The sequence below is a fragment of the Colossoma macropomum genome, unplaced genomic scaffold (assembly GCF_904425465.1).
Source record: "Colossoma macropomum unplaced genomic scaffold, Colossoma_macropomum, whole genome shotgun sequence".
Classification (NCBI taxonomy): Eukaryota; Metazoa; Chordata; class Actinopteri; order Characiformes; family Serrasalmidae; genus Colossoma; species Colossoma macropomum.
In genome coordinates this window covers 25,297,113-25,321,318 of record NW_023494790.1, presented here as the reverse complement: position 1 = coordinate 25,321,318, position 24,206 = coordinate 25,297,113, and the positions used below count along the sequence as shown (strand labels likewise).

Here is a 24,206-nt window from a genome sequence, read left to right as displayed (position 1 = left end):
GGTAAGAGTGTTCAGAGGGAGCAGCTAGGCTACGTTTCGAGGCTCTGCTGGCATTTCGCTGCTAATATTCACCATGTGAAGAGGCTCTGCGTTAAAGAGTTAATTAAGAAGCACTTTGCAGCAGCAGCCTGTGCATGTGGTTGTGTAGACTGAGCTTTGGGGTGTTGGCTTGGATTACTCATACACGCCACTGTGACTAACCCCTGATAGTGGAAGAGGCTGCAAATTGGTTTCTAGTCTTTTTTCATTTTTCAACGCCGGTTCTTTCTTTTTTTAATCCAACGATTTTTAGCTTCTTGTCGTCATCAGGACGTCACCTCTGTCTTTTTTTTCTTTCCTTCCTTCCTCACGTACCTGCTCTCGGTTTAAATTGGCACTGGCGTTCCCCAAAATCTCAGACGCACGTCACGCCCAGCGCGTGACTCCGCAGCCTGTGAGCACACTGTTGGCGCGCTCCGTGTTTCTTCATTGATCATCCATTGGCTCGAGCGCTTCACCTGAACGGACTCTCTCTGCTCTCTCCTTCTGGTCGCGCGCGCGCGCGCAGATGGACGCGGCGGCGGGTGCAGCGCGCGCTGCCTCCTGTCGCCGCTCGCGAGCCGGACAGCTCTCCGACCACGTGCCGCGCGGCCTCCTGCTGACGGACTGCGAGAGAGCGCACACACCACTGCACTGAAGCTGGAGCGCGACTTCGCAGAGCTGATGGTGAGTGAACGGACGTCCGTTGGTCAGCTGGGCTGGAAGGAAAACTGTCAAAGCCAAATCCTCAGCGCTGATCAGTTAACGCATACAGGTGTATACAGTGTAGAGTTAACAGCGGAGCAGATTCAACATCTGTGGTAATGAATTAACAACTAACAGTGTGGAATGAACTTTTACTGTTGAATAAACAGCTAGAGTGTAGATTTAATACCTGCAGTGGTGCTGCGGTGCAGATTGAAGGCCTGCAGGGCTGAATTTGCGTCTGTAGTGTTGAATTAACCGTGTATGCTTAACACCTACAGAATACAATTAAAGCGGTGTACAAGTAACACCTACAGAGTAGAATTAATACAAACAGGGTAGAATTAAAACCTGCCGAATAGAAGAAACAGTGTAGAAGTGGCAACTAAAAAGTTGAATACAGTGTGGAGTCAACAATTGCAGAGCAGAATTAACACAAACACTGTAGAATTACCACCTACAGAGCAGACCAAACGTGGTGTAGACTTAGAATTTGTAGAGTAGAATTAACAGTGTAACATTAACACAGTGTAGACTGAACACCTATAGAGTAGAATTAACACAGTGTAGCATTAGCACAGTGTAGACTTAACACCTATAGAGTAGAATTAACACAGTGTAGCATTAGCACAGTGTAGACTTAACACCTATAGAGTAGAATTAACACAGTGTAGCATTAGCACAGTGTAGACTTAACACCTATAGAGTAGAATTAACACAAGCGTTTTAGATTTAACACCTACCAAGTAGAAGTAACAGTGCAAAATTAACACCTATAGTGAAGAATTGATACCTACAGAGTAGAATTAACATCTACCAAGTAAAAAATCAACATCTTCATTGATGATTTAACTGTTAGTTGTATAAATTATTGAACACATACAATGTTAAATGAAGACTTGCAGTGCTGCAGTAAGCCTTATTTTTGAAATAACACTTATGGTGTTGAATCTAGGTGTTGAAATAATGAACGCCTGACACTCAGAAAAACTCGTTATCAGTACCTTCGCGTTATCAATACCTTCAGTTAATGAGCATAATTGTACCATATTCTGTTGCAGTTTTTTTGCTGTTGCAGTTTGACTGTAGGGGTGGGTGTATTGGCAAAAATATATTTTGATAATTCAAGTCATTGTCACGATACGTGATGTGCATCAAAATATTTAGTTTTTCTGAGATGAAGTCGGAACAGACAAATAGAACCTGTAGTCCCAAATATGAAATGTACTGTCATAATCATAATAATAATAGATCTACAACTACAGTGATTTCACTGTTTTACAAAGTGCACTAAATCTAATTAAACAGGCTTAATTATGCTCACTTTGTAATGAAATGTAGTCAGTCTGTGTTCTTTAAGTACTGACGATATCAACGTTACACTCAAGAAAGTGTATTGTGATGTAATTTATCATGATAACAATAAAATATCATCATATTGCCCACCCCTAATTGACTCCATACACCATGCCCTGATTCCAAGCTCTGTATTTTACTTTATTTTTCTATTTAAAATTATTGTCATTAAAAAGTATATATATGTACCTTTGCCCTGCAAAGAAGAATGTAGTTTGGACCTTGAATTGAACCTTAAAGACCCTGTTGTACCTTTAAGTGTACATTAATATTGTTTGTACTTTTGGGAGCCAAAAATCTGCCTGTACAGTACTTTCTTTTTGCCTGGTGGCATTTGTTTGTTTAGTGTAGGTGGTCTTACATGTACGCATGTGTTCATTCAGTGCTGGGGCTTTTGTTGTGTAGTTAGGCCTGTAATAGTTTTAATAACAGTTTTTTTTTGTTTTATCATGGTATATATAGCTATAACCCTGCAGTAAGACACAGCATAAACAACAGTAAATTAATGCATGTTTGTTTTTTATTTAGAAGTTACAACTATGAACTACTACTAGGCTACTTTAATCAAGTATGAACTGTTGCATTTTTACAGCAGTCTTTTTATATTGAATCTTTGGCTCTAGCATGCTTCACCCCTTCCCTGCGGTGCAGGGCACTTGCCCGATAGTGTTGAAGTAATTCACCGCATGTGCGTAATAAGCAGGCGTTTTTCATGGACTCTCTGTCGAAGGCGGGTAGACCTGACACAGAAGCGTTTTGCTTGGAGGGCAAACCGTGCCGGTGAGTGTGGAAGCTAGAGGAGGCGTGTGTTGAATATCAATAGTGGCTGGCAGCTCCCGGTCGCAGGGGTGCTGTGGCGCGTGTGGCCGGACAAGCTCCTCCTTCTAGAGCTCGTGGGTCTAACGCTGGGGGGCAGAGGTGTATGGGAATTCAGAAGGAAGCCAAAAAAGGCATAGACCCTCACTAACCTTGTTATTCTGTTTGTCTAGTCTACTAGACAAAACATGAGTCATTTCAATAGCATGGTGTGGGTGGTGGGAGGTAGTATGCGGATAAAGCCCTACCACACCCCCCAGTGTTTTCACGAAGGTTTTCCTCCTTGGTCTCCAAAGTCTTTATTTGCTGGACTCGCCTGTCTTGACATGAGCAGCGTCGTTAATCACAAGCACTTAATCATGTCTATTTACTTGCTCTATGACGTAGTTTCTGCTTGTGCAGATCCCAGGTCGGTCGATATTCTGTCCAGCCGCTCGCACATGTTTGTCAGTCAGGTTCAGCTCATGATTAGGAAAGACTTGAGATTACAGCAATCACAAGAGAGGCCTGTCAGCACCATGGAGAAGGCCAGCAAGGCAATGCATACTTAAGCACCAAGGACAGAGTTGAGAAGGGAAACAAGTGAGGGACAGTGATTAAAAATAATAATAACAATAATAATAATAAAATAAATACAAGAAATGACTTTTATTCAAGAAATAACTGTCCATTAAAAAATGCTTAAGTAAAGGTCTTTTGTATTACGATTTTGGTTGCTGAGTGGCTAGTTTATTTTCTTCACTCACTGACTATAGTAAGTCTGCAATCAGGGCACTGCTATACTGATTCTACATGTTAAGAGGCCAAAAAGTAATAATACACAGGCACATGTTATAATTTGCATGCAGTATTCATGATTAGATGCATAATAAACTTGAAGTGATGTGCCTGGTTTGAAGAAGGTTTTAGTTTACCAACATGAAGAAGTCTAATAGGTGTAAAGTTAGTATTAGAATATAATAGTGGTTAAACTAGGGGTGGGAGATATTAAAAAATATTATCACGGTACTTGATAGACACAATGTAGCATGAAATTTAGACATTTCACATTTCAACATTTCACACTGTGGCTTTAAATCAAATTGAAGGTGGATAAGGCCCGGTCCCATTCCTTATTTTTACCTCTAACCCTTGTTTTTGAATGTTACATAGGGTAGAAATCTTCCCCTACGAAATTGAACAACTCTCAAATAAAAAGAGTATTACTTCATTAACAGGCTACTAGTGGTGCTCTACAGGCAACGCTGCCAGTCTGCAGTGATAGCAGAGTTGGTCTTTAGTTAAATTTAATGAGGGGTGGATGAGACAATTATTTATTATCGGCCACCCCTAACTCTTCGGTGATATGAAGCAGAAATCAGCTATTCGCCAGCTTATTCTTATGCGAATTTTCCTGTTCCACCTTAAATGGTTAATTAATTTATTTACTGCTGTTTAAAGTGGCACAGGAAATTTAATTTGCTAACTACCAAGACATCAGCATACTACTGGTGATTTTTTATGCTTGTGATGAAGAAAAGGAGCATAATGCATGAAAACTGCATTAAACTAAGACAATACAATGGTTATCATAATATCAAAAGAGAAATACTTACATTTATGGGTTTCTTTGGTCAGTTGCGCAGCCATCTTGCTGTTTTTTCTTTTTTCTCATAACTCTGTTTGGAGTATGCCTCTGAAAAACCTCCATTTGGAGGGCCATGTAGCCCTAACACTTTGTCCTACTTCACTATCTTAACAAAAACAAGTGTGAACACGCAAAACGGAGGGCTATGGGCTAAATGGTTGGGGCAAGGGGTGAAATGGGATTGGGCCTAATTCTGCTGTCTGGTCAGTGTTCTTTACATTCTGGCAATATCCATAATATGCTAAGGGTCGCATATTATTTATCACAGTAACAAAGTTGATCATGATGGCGATAAAATATAATCACATTGCCCCACCTCTAAGGTTACCAGTACAACATATCATACTGTATCATAGCATATTATATTGTATCATTGTATTTGTGCCTAATTCCAAATGCTATATATCCAGTTGTGACAATATTTGATATAGTGAGTTTTTGAAAAGAACAGCTGACATATAATGAAAGGTGCATCTTTAATTCTCTAATAAAGGTGTTATTAATCATAATGTGGCATAGATATTTCTTGTATGCATAAAGCCCAGTCTCAACAATGTATATCATAAAAAAGAAAATTCTTGGATGTGGTCTATAATGTGTTTTGGAATAAAACCCTTCTGTTGTACTTTTATAATGTTTTTCAGTGCTCTAATAAACTAAAAATGACTACATAAACATATGAATTTGAATTAATTTTGTGAATCATTACACTTCTAGAATATAGTGTATGATGTAGTTTTGGAATATAGTATAATATTTGTAAATCTTCTAGAAATCTTTCCTTTAAATCATATACCCTACTGTGTTATTCTGTGCTTCAGATTAACCAGCATGGGTCCAAGAATAAGTAGTGCAGCTTCTGATAAGGCTGAACAATATGACATATATGTTATTATTGTGATAAATTACGTCACAATACAGTATGCATTTCTAAACATACGTGGATATCATCAGTACTCGCAGAACACTGACCAACTGCATGTTTCATTATAACGAGAGCAGAATTAGTCCCATTTAACTGGATTTGGTGTAACAGTATGTGAAATATTAAAATAAAAATGCTTGTGTTCACAGTTTTTAGTAGTATTTTTTAAAATGTAGCACTAGTGGTTCTTTTTTTCTCTGATCCAACTGATCAGATGCCTGGAAAAAAATATCATGACATATTGTGTATCGTGAAAATTTCTTGAAGTATCGCAATATGTTTGCCGTATCGCCCACCTCTAGCTTCTGATCACAAAGGACATCAGGATCAGCGTCTTTTAGCTCTGAGAGAACATGCACGTTACAAAGCATATTAAAGGATATCACAAATCCCTTTCTGTGCTTGTAATTTGGCAAATGTGTTTGTGCACTGTAATCTACAGTTGCATGCCATATGGGCTGGATTCAGTGATTCATTAGCATTTTTTGCTGCAAGATGAGAATGCTGCAGTATTTGTGGTAAGAATCTGAGGTTGGTGCTTGAATGATGTTAACCTTATTGGTGTGTAAAAGTGTACGTCCGATCACAAGGTCAGAGTGTGAGAGAGTAAAAGAGAGTGTGAAACTGAATGTGTGTGTGCCAGTGTGCATCTATGTTGCCTGAAACAAATACATGCAGTCATCTTCTGTCAGAGAGAGGGGCTTGCTCACTGGAGCACAATGATCGACCAAGTTTTATCTCCGAGTTGGGCATGCTCACTGAGGCACACCGAAGGAGGGGCAAGAACGTTCTCTTTTCCTGAGATGTGTGAGAGTTAACTCTTTTATTACGCAAGGAAAATCATCAGTATCTAAGTGGATTTCAATACATTATTTGATGCAATCTTAAATGCTTATTACATGCTTATTATTCAGTAACTATGTAGAAAACAATGTAAACTGGCTCTGAGTTATTCTTAAATTGTATGAGTGAGAAATAAAATGTATTTTTTTGATGGTCTGTACCAAATGAGTGATATCATATGATATCACCCACCCCTTGGTTTAAAGACTGACAGTTTGATCACCAAATCATCAAATGATTGCTTGTCTGACTTGAAGAGCTTCATTGTGTGCGCTTTTTTTCTTGACATTGCTCTCTTGTTTTAAGTGTAAAGTATAAATGATTTTCTATTCTGAGGGTAGACATAGTTGGGCAGCAAATGATAAATTTACCTTGTAGGATCCATAAAGTACATAACATGACGTATAGAGATAAGACTTAACCTTAAGTCTTCTGTTGTTGAGCATATTTTTCCATAGACAAGATGACATCATACTATATAACAATTAAACATCCATCTTCTCATGTAATCTTTATATTTTATTGGTTTCAATTTCCAGTTTAATTCACACTAACTGGAGATCTTCTACATTCTTCTGTTTTTACATTAGCCTCAGCCTCTGTAATTGACCTAAACCCCAAAACATTTTATGTAACATTATTTACCTTCCTCTTATGAAGGTGCACCCTTGGCTGGTTGTTGCATTACCTAGAGCAGTAGGCTCCTCAAGCAGAAACAGGGTCAGTGCACAGAATGCTAACTGTCCTTACTGAGTAAGTGATGACCTTCTTTCTCTGTGTGTGTCCATTGGCGGAGCTCTGCGCAGCTTCGGCTGAGCCTTCACCCTTTGTGCACTGACCTTTTTTCTGCTCGCATGCTGATTGGCTGGAGCAGGCTAAGCAGCCAGTGGAGGATCCTGTTGTCTCTCCACTACTGCTGAAATGTCTTACAAGTCCAACTCTTCTCATACTAGAGGCAGCCAATACTTTGACCTGATTTTTCAGAAGGCATTTTCTATGCTGGTCTGTTTCATTTCTTTAATATTTGTCCTGCACAATAAGATTATATCAGTGTATTTGCACTGAGGTGATTTATATTAAGCCTCATACTGAAAGCTGTCAAATAACAATTTACATACAGCACTGGGCAAAAGTCAGAGACTACCATTCATTTATTTAATTTCCAGTCAAAATGGCCATTAAGTATAAATGATAAATTTTTCGGTGTCAGGAGAAAAAGCAAAACATTTAGCAGAAAACGTGTATTTGTCATTACACAAAAGTTTCAACAACTAAATATAACGTCATTTTTTTAGTATTTAGTGTGTCCTCCCTTTGCCACTTCACAGCTTCCATTTTTTACAGAAGACTTGCTTTCAGTTTTTGAAAGGAATTTGAAGGAATACTTTTTAACACCTCCAAAGTTCAGTCTTAGGCAGTTTTCACACCTAGTTTTTTTGCTGAAGTCTGTACTAGAGTTTGGGTTTTTGTGACATTGTACTTTTTCATGTGGTTCAACTGGGTTCACACTATAACGCCTGAAGTGCACCAAATTATACCTATGAATGCTTTTTTTATTGGTCGGAAATTTTGCAGGGTTAGGGTGTCTACACACTAGACAACACAAGGACGGTGTGGTAGATGCAGACGCATGCAGATCTTGTCCGTCTAGAAGGTGTGTACACGGCTGGAGCGGGGCAGAGTTTGTACAGTTTGAAATCCAGCGGGAACAAAACATTTGGACCAGGAACAAAGAAACATGGGCCACCGAAAGAAAATTATGGCGATGGCCATGTACAGAGCCAAGCAGACAACAGCCACGAAGGCAAAGAATTCATATAGAACAGGAAAAGAGTACATGGCATCACTACTGTCCTCCATCTTGGATTTTCATCCGTCTTCTGCCTGCATGTTTCTATTGGCTGTGCCTTCACGTCAGAATGCGTTGCAGCAGAAGTTGAAATGGTTTGAACTTTTTCGACGCTCAATGATGCGTCTTTCACTGCATACAGACACGTTTCTAGTCTGACAGCTGATGCAGCGTCCTAACTGAAATACATTGGAGGGCTGCGTTTCTGATGCTGCGTCAGCCTCTAGTGTGTAGGCACCCTTACTCTCACAGCTGCCACCATTTGAGCCAAAAAAACTCCAACTTTGTATGAACCTAGAGATGCTTAAAGTCTGTGTATCACAGTCAAAGCAATAATAATAAATCTTACTTCTTATCTGCTTCTTTATGATTTGTCTGTCAGTTTGAATGTAACCAATCAGGTGGCTGATGCAATACATTCCCGGTCCATGTGCCATAATTAAAAGCAATTACTTCTCTATTATGTTATTGCTTGTCTGTCATTATTAACAGCAATACATGATTCAAGAGTTTTATTGTCATATGCACAGCAGAAACAGGCAGTTACACTGTACAATGAAATTCTTACTTTGCTGTTCCTCCATTCACCAAATATAGTTTTAGAAAAAAATAGAAAATATAAAAAAATATTTATACGGAAAAAAATATTTATATGTATATATGCTACAAAAACAATATGATTGTCAAATGTCAGACATTAAAACAGGCAGATACAGCACTGACTGTTAGAAGAAGCAGAAAACCATGCTCTGACATGGAATTCCCTTGTTTGGTGCAGACCATCACAATAATACTTTTCCTTTTTCCTCCTTGACAGCTACCAACTTTCAAACCCATAGTGTTGAGTTGTCTTCTCACAGTGGAAGGATGGACACAAACACCGGTGGATTTTTTTAGATCTAAAGCAAGAGTGGAGCTTTTCTCTCAGAGATAAAAGCTTTAGGAGCTGTTTATCTGATGAGGACAGTTTTGTGGTCTACCAGGACTTGCATGATTGTTAGCAGTCCCAATTTCTCTATATTGTTGAATAATTTTTGAACTCCAGTTCAAACTCCGTTTTTTTCACTTGTTTAATTTTGACTTTCCCCTTCTTTAAATTAAATAAATGAAGGGTGGCCTCTAAATTTGCGCAGTACTGTATGTATTATTACAGCTGTAGTTGTGTGGTTTGTGTAGTTATGTCATTGATAAGTCAGTGTCCAGGTTGACTTTTTTAGCATCATACAATAATTAAAAATAAAGGTGCCACAAAGGAACCACTTTTGAGCCTTTCAATGAATGGTTAATTTTTGTAAACAAGCTGATCGATTGTGAAGGACCTCCACATAATGTATAGGTTCTATACAATTAAAGGTTTTTCCTAGAACTGTATGCCCGAGCCCGGAATCATTTAGGAACAACACGACATACATTTTGAAGAATTTAGTGTGGCCGGGGTTTGAGCCATGTCAGGACCTATATCACTGATGTTTATAGAATTTGTGATGCCTCTGAAAAAGGACAGAACAAACCTAGACGTCAGTGTCACTAGAATCCTGTCAAATCCTGTCAGATTTATCCAGGATTGTGAGGCAATCCTTAGGAATCCTTAGATGACAATATATCTTCCTTTTAGGAAACCAAATCAGTGATTGATTTAGTCCAAATTTTAAATTTTAAACATCAGATATATGATGTTAAACAATGTTTTAGAATTGCCTTGTTGTAAGTAGTTGAAAAAGGGTTTTCTTTTTCTACAATTCATCAGAGCTTTCATTTCCCAGCCCCCTTCTCTCTGCTCTGCAGAAAATTGCCCCACATCAAACACTCTCTCTTGGTCATGATGGCAAAGAAGCGCATAGATCATGCATAGTGTACAGTACTTGTCTCTGCAATAATGTAGATCAGGGACTTCAGCTTGACAAATTAAGCATGAGAAAGTAACCTAAGGCTAGTAGTTTTATTCTTTTACTATCCCTTTGCTCATGTGTATAGTTACTTTCCCCACTGCATTACAAATCAGGATTAAAACAGCGTTCACGATATGTAAATAAGCATATGAAAATAACAGCAGATAATGTGGAGAGGTTGTTAGCAAGTATTCAAGCTTTAGTGGGTGGTGGATGTCATGAGATAATGAGTAGTTGTGAGAGATCTCATCTGAGGTTTGAAGCATGTGATGGCTTCTGCTGTGAGCTCCAGCCCTGGGCTTTGGTGGAAGTTAACTTGATACTTGTTCTCAGCTTGTCTATCTTGGCAGTTCTTGCGCATTATTCATACTAGAATGTCAAAATTCATTCTAATACTTGAAAAGATTTATATGCCCACCATTGCACATTTCTGAGTTTTGGTGAACTGAGTGACCATAACAAATACTTTCAACAAAAACAGCCCCCCCCACCCCACTGCGGTACATATATGTGTAAGTAACCACTTACAGTAATATTCAAGTGTTTTTCAACCTAATTTTTATCTGCTGTGTCTGTGTTGTGTGGCTGATTACCATGAACAATAAATTTTACTGATTTGCCTAGACTGAAAAAGAACAGAAAACCTATTTATTAATTTCACCTCCAAATCCAAATTTCCCACTCTCTGCTGCGTAAATCTCAGATCTCAACAGTAAAAGTGAAAAACTGTATCAGAGTGTTTTTGCTTTATGCAGAGTATTTTTGGTCATGAGGAGGTTGTTACATTTTGATTAAATTACAGAAGTCAGTACATAATGATGACAGATGATATAATTTGTGCTTAATTTGACAGATGCTGCCCCTTCAGATGAGATAATACTAAAGCTGATGTGAGCTAACTGATCAGTGCAGCATTACATAGTATGGAGGGCTTGTCGTCTTTTACACAAAGTCTTTTAGGAAACCTCAATCATAGGGTTATATTCACAAGTGTGAAGTGTACAGTCCTGTTTAATCTGACTAATTTATCAAACTAACTGACTTAAAATAATGTTAAGAAAGGTGAACTTAGCTAGCTAACGACCTTTATGTTTCTTTAACTCCTTAACAAGCCGAAGTTTTATTACACACATCTATAACCTAATAGTAGCTCCATTAATTTACATTGAAGTCCCTGTAGTTACTGAATACTAAGCCTTAGTATGAAATAAACCTGGAATGTTAAGGGGTTAACGTAATTTATCATCTTTGCTAAAATAAGCCTTACTAAATATAGTAACCTAAATAAAGTTTAGCTTACATTAAAACTGTGAGTTGGATTCCCCTAAACTTCCAAAAATGTTCAGGAATCACCAGAAAGCACCAGAGCCACCAGATGATCAAGATAGTGTCAGAATTCCTCAGCACTATTTTTTTTTACTTCTGGCTAGTTTACTACCACCGTCATTTTTACTGCAGAGTTTTTACTCTGATTGACGGAGGTAGTACAGCTTAGAGATTGTTGCTAAGCAGTGATTGCTTGAGAGTTATGGCAGTCGTTATTTTGCAAATGGTCAATACGTGACTTTCAGCTCAGTAGTTGCGAATGGAGGTGACAGCAGGCAACCAATAAGCAGCGTGGTTTGATGGGGCAGGGGGTGGTGAGCACTTAAATACAGAATGACTTTATGTTTCCTGATGCTGCCCCTGGAAAGTTTCCACCCCTAGTGAGTTGCCTATGTTGCCTATGCCAAGAACAGCTACTGCTAATTACTGGATAATAGGTATCCGGCAACGAAAGTATATTTCTTTTGCACTTACTGAAATAAGCCGTTCCTGTCCAGTAGTCTTGCTTTCCTGTAGCTGTCTGTCACCTGGATGACTCACCATGCACACAGAATTCACAGTGCAAAGGGAAAGAGGTGTGGTCAGTAGGCTGGAGATATATCACTCTGATATTGCAGAAGAGACTGTCAGGATTTCACAGTGCTGTTTTTGTAATACTTAGAGGGTAACTTTGGTGTATTTAGATAGAGGAGGAGGGAGAGAAGGAAAAAAAAAGGAAAGAGAGAGAGAGATACTGAGTACCAGAGGGGATTGAGCCTCTCAGTTAGGCAACAAAGGAGAATCTTTAGGCTGGGTGATAAAATAGACACGCTGGGGGAGAATGATATGTATGTGTGTGGGTGTAGTCTTTTGCCTCACAGGGACAAAGCTTCCTCTCTCTATCAATTTCTTCCACTTTTTCTGTATGTCGTGTTGTTCTCTCAGCCTCTCTCTTTCTCCCTTTTGTAAGTATGTACTTTTTTATTTTTAACTGACTTTTTATGATTCCTTTTGTTGTTTTGCAGGATTTGAAGAGGGTGCTCTCCTTCCCTCCATATCCAGGGGACTACCTGCACCCAGTTGTGTATGCGTGCACAGCAGTTATGCTGCTCTGCCTGCTGATATCAATAATGACGTATATTATACACCACAGGTATGTGTTTAATGTTACTTTGTAGCATGTAGCCCATAACCCTCTGTGCTAATTGCAAGGTTAGCACCCTTAGAAAACCATAATTTTCTCATCAAGGTTAAAGTCTTGACAAAGTCATAGTTATTGCCAGCATTAACAAAATGTGGTATAATTAGGTACTAATTATTTCTCGCTTGTGGCTCACTGAATTGAGCTGAGAACATTTGTCCTATTGCATATTCTAAACTCTCTAAACTATGTTTGTCGACACCACATTTGTGGTCACAAAAGGAAGAGAATATATTTCATAATGATTTGAATTTGATACACATTATTGCTGTGCATGCAGTATTGTTATCCTATATGCCAGCATTTTTGAATTGTAAACATAATTCATTCTGTAACTGACTATGCAATTAAATATGTATTTAAATAGTATAACAAAATGAAAGAGATTACTCAACATTTAAGGATTAGACTAGTGCCATAAACTGCAACAAAGGGATAAATTATTCTGTGAAATAATTTGTAAAAAGTTGTAAGATGTAGTTTTAAGATTGAAGATCTGGAGGCCAGTGTAAAGGCCCATGCTGTTCAAAGGAAAATGCAACCAGTTTTTCCAAATTTCTGCATAATTCAGGTGCTGAGATGTAAACAAAGTCATCAGAGTGGTCTGATGGGAAATGGTTTATTGTAGAGAAACTTACAGATTTCTTTTTAGTGGTGGTGATACGAACCATACCATAATGGTAAAAAGGGGAATACCTGGAAAAACCTATTCCTTAGGGGATTTTTGCCTTGCAGCACCTTGGATGTACCCCTCTGCCATGAATGGATTGAAAAAACATTTTAGTCCAAAACGTTATCTCAAAACTAATGTGAAACATTGTCTCAGACATCAGGCAGCATATTTGTAATAATTTCATGTAGTAACTTCATGTGAGAGCTTTAAGAGGCATTAAACTCCTATGACATCTGGTTCCTATCACCACCACTGTGAACAGTTCTGGATCTGTAATTTTCTCTGGAACAGAGCATTTCACATTGTGTACATCTTAACCATTTCATAATGCATTTTAAAAATTGGTGGAATTTCCCTTTAAGAGGTTAACGATAGTTTTTCCCAGTTATTTTAATTGCAAATGAGCTTTTCTTTGCTGTATTATGCTTTTTGTTGCCAAATTGCTGGAGATTGTCTTTGCCGCTAAATGACTGCAGCATTTCAAACACAGTTGCTCGCAGAGGACAGCCTCAGTGGGGCGATTTTTTGGGTCAGACTGTCATGGTGCAATATTCTCCCTGAGTCACATTACTAATGTTTATAGTTTCATGGCCCTGGCTGTCACAGCTGAGCCCTGTGAGTAACATTTGCTGCAAGGAGAGGGGGCCTACTGCCACCCTGAAAGGGCCAATGCCAAGTTTGGTTTGCTAGAGCCCAACAGCCCTGTCTGAACTGCACTTTTACTCCAGGACAACAAACAGTCTTTAGTCGTGACATTGTGCTGAGAAGCCTACAGTTCCTCAGCAGCCCACAAACCCTAGACTTATTATGGAGTTATTAATCTGGAGACCATCAGTTATGAATGTAACACTGTGATTCAGGAACTGTATTTTGTTTATCTTTCAACACATGGCTGTGATAAGAAGGATTGACAGTACAGTTTGAATTATTCCATAACTACATCACAGAGTGTTAATCCTGTTCAACCTAATTAATTTAGTTTAGGGATTCACTACATAATGTTGTGTTTCCAGCTTAATGATGAAACTGTAAAAGCTATAAAGCTGAATTCCAGAGCTCAACCGCTAAAACAATGGATCGTTTTTTAAAATTTAAAGCACATAGATGAGTCTATGAAACTCCCGTCTCACAGACTGAAGTTTCACAAACAGGAGGTGCGATTAACACACACATTGCTTTGGTGATTGTCGTCTTAAGAGGAAAAAGCCATAGACCCCAGAGGTGATGTGTTTGCAGTTGCAACTTTTAAAAAATGAAGGGGTAAAAAAAGTTTCTTACCAAAAGATATTGAGTTACTCAATATTATTTGAGTTAATTATAAATAAATGATTTCATTAAATCAAATAATGCTAAAATAAAGCAGGTAAGCCATACAGAACGCATTATTAATCTGCTGCTGCCCAAACTGTTTAAACATGTCTGTCTGTGCCGACCAGCACAGAGGAGCGAAGGACACAAACAGTGCTTTTAATCGCTATTTCTCATTTTCATTGCCACTTAAATTATTTGTATATAGCGTATTTGTATGAAGTGGTTTTGAAACTTTATTGTAGGCCTATTTATCTTTTGCCACAAAATCTTATGTGGCTGAAATTTCAGTTCATGCCTAGTTGAATGGGATTTTTGCCTGTGTGTTCTTTAGAGCTTGTCTAACCTTGCATAACCTTGTTGTTATGAAAGAATGCATTTGTGGGCAGAGCACAAATAGGTCAAATGAAGTGTAGGACCACTTAAGGGGCCCTTAGGGATTAACTTCTTTCTTGTTCATTTGTGGGTGAAGCGTTATCCGAATCAGCAGGAAGGGATGGCACATGCTCCTGAACTTCCTCTTCCACACAGCCGTGACGTTCGGGGTGTTTGCAGGAGGCATCAACCAGATCAAGTACCCTGTCGTCTGCCAAGTGGTGAGGCTCCTCCTGCTCTAATCACCCCGGCTCCATGACTCAGTCATCCCACTGCATCATCCGTGCCCTGTGTCCCCAGCTTCAAGCACAGGGTCACTATCATATGGCCTCTTTGACTTTTCAGTTGGCTTTGCTACTGTTTACCAAGCCACTCTGTCCCCCCACTGCCTGAGCGGCTGAGCAGTGAGAGGATAATGCATTAAGGTTGGGGGGATTGTTTCCATAATGCAAGCTGTGTTCTTCAGTACGCACTGGTTGCAGTGCACATTACTGAATCAGACTAATTTGGTAGCATGTTTGCGTCAGTTGTGCAGTAATTGTATATGTTTGTGCAGCTAATGACAGCTGAGTTATTTTTAGCTTTTTGTTTTAAAAAAGATTTTAAACCAGGCCTTAGTGACTTTGTACATTGTTCTGTTTTGTATGTATGTGTTTAAAAACACTGTTCAAAAGTTTAGAATTAGTATTTTCAATAATGTGAAACCAGTTTTGCAGATAAATGTTTGAAATTACTAAATAATACTAGTGCTCTTTAACATATGTTTCAAATAATTAGTAGAGAAATTTGGATGTATCCAGATGAGTGAAGGTATAGATGAATGTTAAATAATTGAGAAAGCTGTATAACATTGAGAATGAAGTTATAATAGATGAAGAATGCATCGCATTTTATAAGTGGTGCACAAATCTCGAGGCAGACAACTTCATAAGAAATTACTAAAAATAAATTACTTCTTTTCCGCCCAATGACAGCTGGGATAGGCTCCAGCACCCCACCGCGACCCAGAAGGATAAGCGGTTTAGATGATGGATGGATGGATGAAATTACTTATTATTATAAAAATACCTTCTTATATGTAGGTTATGTGTTTCAATTTGCATTGCATTCATTAAGTTCTAAGCAAATAAAATAACAACAATTATTAATATGACAAGTAATTCCAAACTTTTGAACAGTAGTCTCTGCATGCGCACATTTTTTTGAGCATAGTTGTGTTTATTGTGTGCTGGCAGCCACCAGCATTCTTGTATGTGTGTAAGATTGGTGAACTTGCCGGCTTTAGTGCTGTGTTCGCAGAGGCGAGGAGGACACCTGCATGGCCCAGCTGTCTGAGGAGGATTACTTCAACCACTCCACACAGTGCACCTGGGTGCTCTCTTCCCCTTCAGCAAGCAGCACTCCGCACGTTCTCCTGCATTCAGAAGAGGCCATCCGCTCACCACTGAGCTGCACTGCGATTACACACTCACCTCAGTGCCCGGCCTGGCTGCGCTTGTGTTCACTGTCTTTGTGTGTTCTTCTCCCAGGTTGGCATCATCTTGCACTACTCCTCTCTCTCCACCATGCTTTGGCTGGTGTTCACTGCCAGGAATATTTGTAGAGAGGTCTCTAAGGCTCCGCCCCCACCTCAGGGCAGGGATCCACCCACACAGGCCCGCCCCAAAGCCACCTTGTTCAGGTAAACCAACAGAGAAACAGCCCATGCCATCTTGCATTCATTTCTGGCTGATTTCAGTCCAAAAAATAAAGCCACACAAGAGCCATATTGATCACTACTTGGCCCTGTCCTCTTCTGTCCTTTGATCCACAGACCGGTCAATCACATTATGGCTTCAAAGTAAACATTTATCTACAGAAAGTGATTAGATAAATCTGTGATTCAAAAGACTGCGCAGTAATATTTGAAGTTGAAGCTGCTCAATAATACAAAGCTCAGATTCACATATTACTACTACTACAGTAATGTTGCAACACAGTACAATAATTACAATGATTTAAATTATTTAAAATTAGTTTTATTATTAATTCATTTATTTATTTGTTTATAATGATCATTATTATAATACATGTTTAGCTAAGACTGTTTTCACACTCTGTTCTAGGGTATATTTTACACAAACAACTAATGACGGAGGAAGTCGTAACTAAATTCTTTTTAGTTTTATTATGTGGGGAAAGTGTACTGCTGTTCTGAATGATTGTGATGATTTATATTCCATTTAACATGTTCACAAAACATTGCTGGGCAGCTCCTACATACAATATGGGTATTTGCACCACACGCTTTAGATTTGCATCATTAAGGTGCGTGTATCATGTCATCCTGCTATCCACCGCGCAAGAACGATCAGGAAGTGACACAGCTGACCTCACCTGGTCCCCACTGGAAACAGCACGATGACTGGATCCAATATTTATACTCTCAGTGACGCAGCCCAGAAATCACACACTGTTTATCTACTATTAGTAGCATTGGGATTCACTTTAGCTATTTATTATAAAAAAGGGTTTAGTCTTTTGTTAATTTTTTTTCAGTCGGAAGCCTATTCCCACCAGGTAGTTTAGAAAAAAATAGTTTTGTGGTTTGTATGTTTTTTAACTTCTCTTTTTCAGGCAGCAGTATGTTAAAGTATTATCATAGTGTATCAAAATAGTTACTTATCTTTTTTTTTAAGTTGACCTGATATCTCAAAAAAATGGTTTATTTTTCTCAAAATATTAACTTCATATCTTGAAATAAAGACGTTTTCTTGAGATCGAGATACTATGTCAAAATAATGAGTTAAAGAAAGTTCAAGAAAGTAATTATTTCAGGATAATAGGTTATTATTATGAGACATTATTTGAACATGGTAAATTATTATTTCAACATAGTAAGTCAATATTTTGAGAAAAGTCATTATTTTGACATAGTGAGTCATTACAAGAGACTACACTCTCAGAAAAAAGGTACAAAACTGTCACTAAGGCAGTGCCCCTCTTATCACTGGGGTGGAACCTTTAAGGGTACATCTCAGGATCTTTAGTCAGGGAACATAATTGTACCATAATCCATTGACATTGTGTTTTCTAAGTTGTATTGACTCCACACACCCCATCTCGTCTCCAGGCTTTTTATTTTATTGCTCTGTTTTAAAACATTAGGTCATGAAAATGTACAAATACGTGTTTTTCACCTGGAAAAATGTATTTGAGGTACACAACTGGACCTTAAAACTACTGTAGTACCTTTGAGGGTACATTTACATTGTTTGATGAACAAAAGAATGTACCTGCACAGCACCTTCTAACAGTGTATTTTAACATAGAACATCAATATTTTGATAAAATAATACATTATTTTGAGATACTAAGTCAATATAGTGAGGAAATAGGCAAATATTTCAAGATACAAAGTCACTGTTTTGAGAAAATAAGTCATTACTAAGTGAATTTTGACATAATGCTGCCAGAAGCAGAAAAGGAAAAAATCATTGACGGATGCTTTTTTTCTTTGCCTGAAGGGAATGAGCTTCCATACCTCATTTATTTGTAAGCGGAACACTCAGTTATTACTGTATCTTTCAGTTGAACTTGCAAGACTTCTAAGGACCAACATGGTGTTCAGACTGAAAATGAAAAAATATAGTTTGTAAGCCTTTTGATTCCTTAGATAAACTCTGATACCAAGACTTTGTGCAGAGACTGTTGCATCACATAACATGAAATCTTGGCAAGTGAAATCTAGTTAATATGTTTCATTTTTTTTATTGTGAGATTGTTGTAAGGTTGTTATAAGATTATTCTATATATAAATGTATATATTCTATACATTTAACTTGTTTAAGAAATAACCGTTATCTAGATAATCTACATTAATTTTACTGCATAATAATTATTTAAAACAAGTAAAACTTTATGATATTTGTAGTACAATTTCATAAGAAGATAGATACATTGTCTAAAGTTAGGATGATTTCAGATTTCAAGAGGAGTGTGTATGTCTTCACGCACTTGAACTGGCACATACGAAGTGTTTCTAAAGTAATAATGTTATCACCTAAGTTAAATGAAAGGCTGTCATCCCACATTTCAAATAATGGCTGTGAAATATTTCCAGGTTTCATCTGCGCTGTGTAATTTCAAGACTGATTATAGCTTAGCCTGTGATAAAAGTGCACACCCTTATAAGTGAATAATAATAGAGAAAGGTAGCTTTAAACAGAATGTCGAGGAAAAATTCAAGAAACAAGACAGCAGCAGAGAAAGACAAAGCAGGGGTGACAGGCAGTTACCGGGGCAACGGCAGCAGGTGTCAGAGTGATGCAGAGTTCTGTGTGCTGTCACTCATTATAGCAGGCCGGTTTTCAGAGACAAATCAATTTTAGTGAGGATAAGAGGAAGCCCATTTTCTTGCTGTCTCCTTGCCTTCGTCCACCCATATCCAGAATATTTGTTATGTTATCTCATTTCGCCCACTGTCCTGTCACATTCTCTTCTTTTTGTCTGCTTTTCAGATTTTATGTGGTCAGTGGTGGGGTCCCCCTCATTATTGTGGGGGTCACAGCTGCTGTTAGCCTGGACAACTACGGGAGCAGAGACGATGCCCCTTAGTAAGTACACGGTTCACCAGCACTAGCAGGAGATCACGAGAGATCACATTGATTTTCTGCCTCCCTTGCTCTCCATTTAACATTTGTTCAAAGCATTTGTTGTTAAGCACTTTGTTCAAAATGATAATTATAACTGGGGCTCTGAAATGGTGGTCACTGGTGCATGTAGATAACAGCTAAAAACCTTCGTTGGATTTTAAGTCAGCACCCTTGTTCCTTTGGACCGTGTTTATCTGTTGTAATGTGTTTAAACGATGAGTTCAAAGTGAGGCAGTAAAAAAATCCTCGCAAGCATCACTGATTCTGAGAGACATATCTTAATTAGTAAGACAAATTTCCATGTGGCATGTGATTTAATAAAGGAGAGCTCTAATGACATTGTTGACTGCGTTGTTGATCTTTCTCTCTGTGTCTCTCTCTCTCTCTCTCTCTCTCTCTCTCTCTATTCTTCTCAAGTTCAACAGTGCTCTGTTGACATGAAAGTGTTAGATAAAAAGAAAGTAGATAAAAATAGAGAATAAATGTCACATACACACATGGTTCAGCACACAAGCACATAACCTCACACACAAAGAGTTAACTAAAGTAAATATTGATCTTAAAACTCCAGGAGCCAAATGTAAGAGACACAGATGAGGGTGAGAGCACCTTCAAGTGTCTCCCCCCACCTTGGACAAAGCAGTTGTACTTTAATGCAAGTGAATTGATGTAAAGTTAGACAAACTATGCAAAAAATTGCTGATTCGTCATTACATAGCCAAAACAATATAATTTTTTACCTAAACATTAACTAAACACAATGTCTTTGCCGTTCAGTCAACAAAGATAGTGTCCATCATGTGCATCTAATCTAATGACCTTGAAGATCCCCGAATAATCTCCACAATTCCACCTTTCACCCGGTTCTACTACCATAGGACATATCTGGTAGCATAGTTTTGGAGAGTTTGGCTTAAGCAAGTCCTTATCTCACACTATTATGTCCTCGAAGAAGTACCATACAAACATGCCACATCTCATAGAGACACAAAAGCTAATGTAATATATCTCTAAGCTTAAGAAATATATTCTAAATCTCTACCCCTTCAACTGTTATGAGTTACATTTTTGCCAAAGAAATCAACAGTAAACAAATAAAAAAGAATAATAGAAATAATACAATTGAAAGGAAGTTTTTTACATTAAACCTTTTTTTATAGTTAAGTGGTGTTTTGTTTCACTGGTTTTCCCTCAGGTTGTGACAAGATGCCACAAATCTTGCTGACTGCATGATCAGATTTTTCATCATTACCGGACTGTAGAAGCTTATATAGAATGTATTTGTAATTGAATCTCTCTCTGTGGTTTCAGTTGTTGGATGGCGTGGGAACCAAGTCTAGGAGGCTTTTATGGCCCCACTGCCTTCTTGGTCCTGGTGATGTGTGTGTACTTCCTGTGCACATTTGTGCAGCTGAAGCGACACCCTGAGCGCAAGTATGAGCTGAAGGCTATGACCGAAGAGCAGCAGCGGCTGGCCACTGCTGAGATGGGCCACTGCCACGCCGGAGAGCACGGAGAACATGGGGACCATTCAGGCTGCACAGCCATCACTGCTTCCATGCTGGCCAATGAGCACTCCTTTAAGGCCCAGTTGCGGGCCACCGCCTTCACGCTCTTCCTCTTCCTTGCCACGTGGGCCTTCGGGGCACTGGCTGTATCACAGGGCCACTTCCTGGACATGATCTTTAGCTGCTTGTATGGAGCATTTTCTGTCACGTTGGGGCTCTTCCTGCTGATCCAGCACTGTGCCAAACGGGATGATGTGTGGCATCGCTGGTGGGCCTGCTGTCCCTCCAAACCGAAAGTTGAGGTGAATGGAGAGGCAGCAGGCAATGCTGTTACTCAAATTCAAAGCCACACCCCTCCTTCCCACAGCCAGACTCAAATCCACTGTCCAGCAGATCCGCCTTGCCCTGCTAAACCTTTACTCTCCCCTCACCTCCACACTTCTTCACCCCACTGCAAGCTTGGCACCTTGCCCTCCAGTCAGAACCATGCTAGTACCTGCTGCGCTGCTCTGCACACCTCATCCCCCATGCTAGGCGGCTCCTCTCGCCCTCAGTCGCTTCCTGATGAACTGCCCCGGCCCACTCTCCCCCTTCAGAGTTGCCTGAAGGATAGAACTAAGTCACGCTCCTTCAACAGGCCACGCCCCTGCCTCAGGGACTACGCCTACCACATGGCTTCCACCAGCATGGACGGCAGTGTGCACAGCTCGCACCTGGACAGTCCCCACAGTGTCCACCTAGACAACCCGCTCACTTGCCATACTTCACACCTGGACAGCCAGCTGTCCTGCCACAGCCCTCATCCGGAGAACCAGCTGCGCTGTCCCAGCCCTAGCCCACACCTGGAGGGCCTGGCCTCGCACAGCCTGCACGACAGCATATCCTGCCATAGCGTGCACCTGGACCTGGACGGACACGATGGACACACCTGCCACAGGCACACCTGTTGTACCAAGGCTGACCCTTTCTCCAACTTCTGCTGCCCCAAAGCAGACCCCTTTGCCAGCACTTGCCAGCCGGAGGATGCTGACCCGAGTTCCCTAATGTACAGCAGCGCTAAAACGGCTGATAAAGAGGAGGACGTCGTGCTGCACTTGGATATCCCCCCTCCGCGGGCCGCCCTGTCCTGCTCTCAGGCAACTCTCAGCAGAAAGGGCACCCTCAGCCGCAGAGGGACGCTGAGCCGCAATGGCAGCCTGCATGAGGACTACGCCTTCAGCTCAGATGCCACAGGTAACATTAGGACAGGGCCGTGGAAAAACGAGACCACTGTGTAGCCCTGTAACTGATGGTTAACAGCCTGTTTCTTTCTCCCAAGCTAAACTACTGTGTAGTCCCAGCCCAGGGCTGTTCCCAACAAAAAAAGGCCCTCTGACCTCTGAACTAAACTACTGTGTAGTCCTTCCGCTGTGGCTGTCATCTGCACTCTCCCCAAAACCTCAAAACTGTCACTTTTACCACTAAATAGAACTTTGTGGCTTTGAAAAATCTCCTCTCGAATCCTAGATTTCACCATATTTTGCTTCTCACACTCTATTCATTTGTGTCCGTTCCTCAGTTTAGCCTGTTTAAAATGTTTTGTCCGCAAGATAATTTTTTTTTAATCATTCTGAAAGACAATTGATTTTTTTGTACATTTAACTGTTCTTGGGTAACGTTACATAATGTGCAATTACTTCAGTGTGAGTGAGTGTGTGTCTGAGTGCATGTGTTTGTGTGCATACGCTACATATGTGCATGTGGTAACATGCTTTCATGTTCATGTATTTACATACCTGTTGAGGGTTTAGCGCAAGGAGGGATTTATAATAATTCTAGATTTTTCGCCAACGGTGATCACACCAGCACTGTAAAATGATGTTTATTTTCACGAAAGGAAACAAGCTGTGAATTGTCACTGAGAAAATGTGGAGTTGATGCAAATTAAATCAAGTCACTATGAATTTCATGGATCAGGTCAAGATTTAGATTTGCCAAAAGTTTCTATAAAGAACCCCAGAACCAGTTGAAGTCTGATCCCTGACTATTCTTGACTATGGAGATATTGAAAGAGTGTTGTCTTTCACCATTAAGCCATGTTGAGTGTTTCTTTTTTTCATGTTTAGCCATAAAAACAGCTAAACAAATACTCTTTTGTCAGTTACCATGGTGACAGATCATGAAGAGAGGTACCCAACTAGCATGCATTCTGAACCGCACATGATATGCACATAGTGTTTTCCTGCGAGGTGCACATCTAAATCAATGGCCTTATTAAGTCTCAGTTATGCATTGATCTACAGTTTTATGTTGCACTGAATCATTCAAGCAGTTCTAGTATAACAGCATACATGAGGGGAGGGGTAGTTCTTAAACATCGTAAATAAAGTCATTGAGCATCAGCATTGAAGTCTCACATTTTAAAGGCACTCTTTACTGTAGGGCCGTCTTCATAAGGCTACATGACACCTATATGACAACTGACATAGACCTACATAATTGGGGTGTGCGTTGTTACCAGTTTTGATGTTTAAGTATTTAAAAGAGTTCATGAATGGATATCCAGCTAACTGCAGAGAAGGAAAAAAATTGCAAAAAGGGAAAAAACAGATTTCTCCTGAAATTCACAAAGAGCTGTGTACTTACCTCTTTAGGTGACAGCAGTGCTGCTGCACAAAAAATTAGCATCACGAAGAGGGATACGTTACAAACGTATTTTTATTGAAAAATAGCCAAGGAAAAAAAATCCTTTATTAGGACCACAATGGAAATAAGCCTACGGCTTATTTAAATGGTATATAAGTTCTGTATGAATGCACTCTTCTATGTATTTTATCTAAATGTCAAATCTATCTATCCATCCATCCGTCCATGATGAAATGCAATGAATGCCCAAAAAGAGATTTCAGTAGTTGAATACTTTCACCTTAAACAGTTAACAGAGTACTCAGGTCCCGTGCACAACTCTGCTACAGAATCATGTATAAACACTTATTCTAGTAGGTGTCATTTGTCATAATATCTGCCTGGTGACATTTAGGTTGTGTTGTGACACTTTCGGGGTGAAATGGCATAGACGTTTAAGTGACATAATGATAATACAATGACAGAGCTTGCCAAGTCAGGCTGGTTGAACAAAAGAGAGAATTTCTGTGGCTCTTAAGTAGAGTAAGTTTCATTTTACCAATTACAAGA

At 39.4% G+C, this 24,206-nt stretch overlaps 2 protein-coding genes across 2 annotated transcripts; both read left to right on the top strand.

The window, feature by feature from the left end:
• The first annotated feature begins 658 nt into the window (after positions 1-658).
• On the top strand, positions 659-15,166 carry LOC118809429 (adhesion G protein-coupled receptor A1-like). The gene is made up of 3 exons (XM_036572759.1): positions 659-705; positions 12,359-12,486; positions 14,988-15,166. Exons 1-3 carry the CDS (start codon positions 703-705, stop codon positions 15,130-15,132), a joined length of 276 nt encoding a protein of 91 aa, XP_036428652.1. The 5' UTR covers positions 659-702; the 3' UTR covers positions 15,133-15,166.
• A 1,253-nt stretch (positions 15,167-16,419) lies between these two features.
• On the top strand, positions 16,420-22,309 carry adgra1a (adhesion G protein-coupled receptor A1a). Its single transcript, XM_036572760.1, has 3 exons — positions 16,420-16,571; positions 19,390-19,485; positions 20,836-22,309. The coding sequence occupies exons 1-3, from the start codon at positions 16,456-16,458 to the stop codon at positions 22,307-22,309; spliced, it is 1,686 nt and encodes a 561-aa protein (XP_036428653.1). The 5' UTR covers positions 16,420-16,455.
• Positions 22,310-24,206: the final 1,897 nt, after the last annotated feature.